At 45.5% G+C, this 1,269-nt stretch overlaps 1 protein-coding gene across 1 annotated transcript in view; it reads left to right on the forward strand.

The window, feature by feature from the left end:
- PRPF8 (pre-mRNA processing factor 8) overlaps positions 1–1,269 on the forward strand; it is a 52,685-nt gene that overhangs the window by 38,899 nt on the left and 12,517 nt on the right. Inside the window, exon 25 of the mRNA XM_003799095.1 lies at positions 924–1,171. Coding sequence (XP_003799143.1) covers positions 924–1,171 — 248 coding nt within the window. The remainder of the gene's footprint in view (positions 1–923; positions 1,172–1,269) is intronic.

Consider the following 1,269-nt stretch of genomic DNA (forward strand, 5'->3'; position numbering starts at 1 on the left):
AAAAAAAAAAAAAACCTCTTGGGCTTAAGTAGTTCTCTTGCCTCAGCCTCCCAAGTAGCTGGGACTACAGGCGCCCACCACAATGCCCAGCTATTTTTTGTTTTTGTTTTTTTTTTGGCCGGGGCTGGGTTTGAACCCACCACCTTTGGCATATGGAGCTGGCACCCTACTCTTTTGAGCCATAAGTGCTGCCGTGCCCAACTATTTTTTTGTTGTAATTGTCATTGTTGTTTAGTAGGCTCAGGCCAGGCTCAAACCCACCAGCCTCAGTATATATGGCTGGCACCATAGCCACTGAGCTATGGGCACCGAGCCAGTGGAATCTTTTTTATATTCAAGTTTTTGAGGAACCGCTAGACTTTTTTTGAGATAATCTCATTTTGTCACTCTTGGTAGAGTGTCTTGGCCTCATAGCTCACAACAACCTCTAACTCTTGGGCTCAAGCCATTCTCTTGCCTCAGCCTCCTAAGTAGCAGGGACTATAGGCACCCACCATAACACATGGCTATTTTAGAGGCAGGGTCTCACTCTGGCTCAGGCTGGTCTGGAACCTATGAGCTCAGGCAGTCCACCTACCTTGGCCTCCCAGAGTGCTAGGATTATAGGCATGAGACACCGTTCCCAGCCTGTCAGACTATTTTCCAAAGTGCCAAAGTATTCCATTTTATATTTCCACCAGCAGTATGTGAAGATTCCATTTTTTCCATATCTCTCCTAACACTTGTCATTTGTCTTTTGATTATGCTCTTCCTAGTGAGTATGAAGTGGTATCTTATTGTGGTTTTGATTTATATTTCCCTAATGACTAATGTTGAGCTCCCCTCCTTCTTATTATTAGGGATATAACTAGCTGGATTAAATAGTACCCATCTCCACTTCTCCACAGCTCATCTGTAATTTACTTTTTTCTCCCCATCTTTAGATTGTGAATAAGTGGAATACTGCTCTCATTGGCCTGATGACATACTTTCGGGAGGCTGTAGTAAACACCCAGGAACTATTGGACTTGCTGGTAAAGTGTGAGAACAAGATCCAGACACGTATCAAGATTGGACTCAACTCTAAAATGCCAAGTCGCTTTCCCCCTGTTGTGTTCTACACCCCTAAGGAGTTGGGTGGACTCGGCATGCTCTCAATGGGCCATGTGCTCATCCCCCAATCTGACCTCAGGTAGGGCTTGGTTGAAAATCATACTAGATGGCTCGGCGCCTGTGGCTCAAGTGGCTAAGGCGCCAGTCACATACACCTAAGGTGGCGGGTTTGAATCC

This window comes from Otolemur garnettii, unplaced genomic scaffold, assembly GCF_000181295.1.
Source record: "Otolemur garnettii isolate 467f Iridium unplaced genomic scaffold, OtoGar3 scaffold00145, whole genome shotgun sequence".
NCBI classification, from domain to species: Eukaryota; Metazoa; Chordata; class Mammalia; order Primates; family Galagidae; genus Otolemur; species Otolemur garnettii.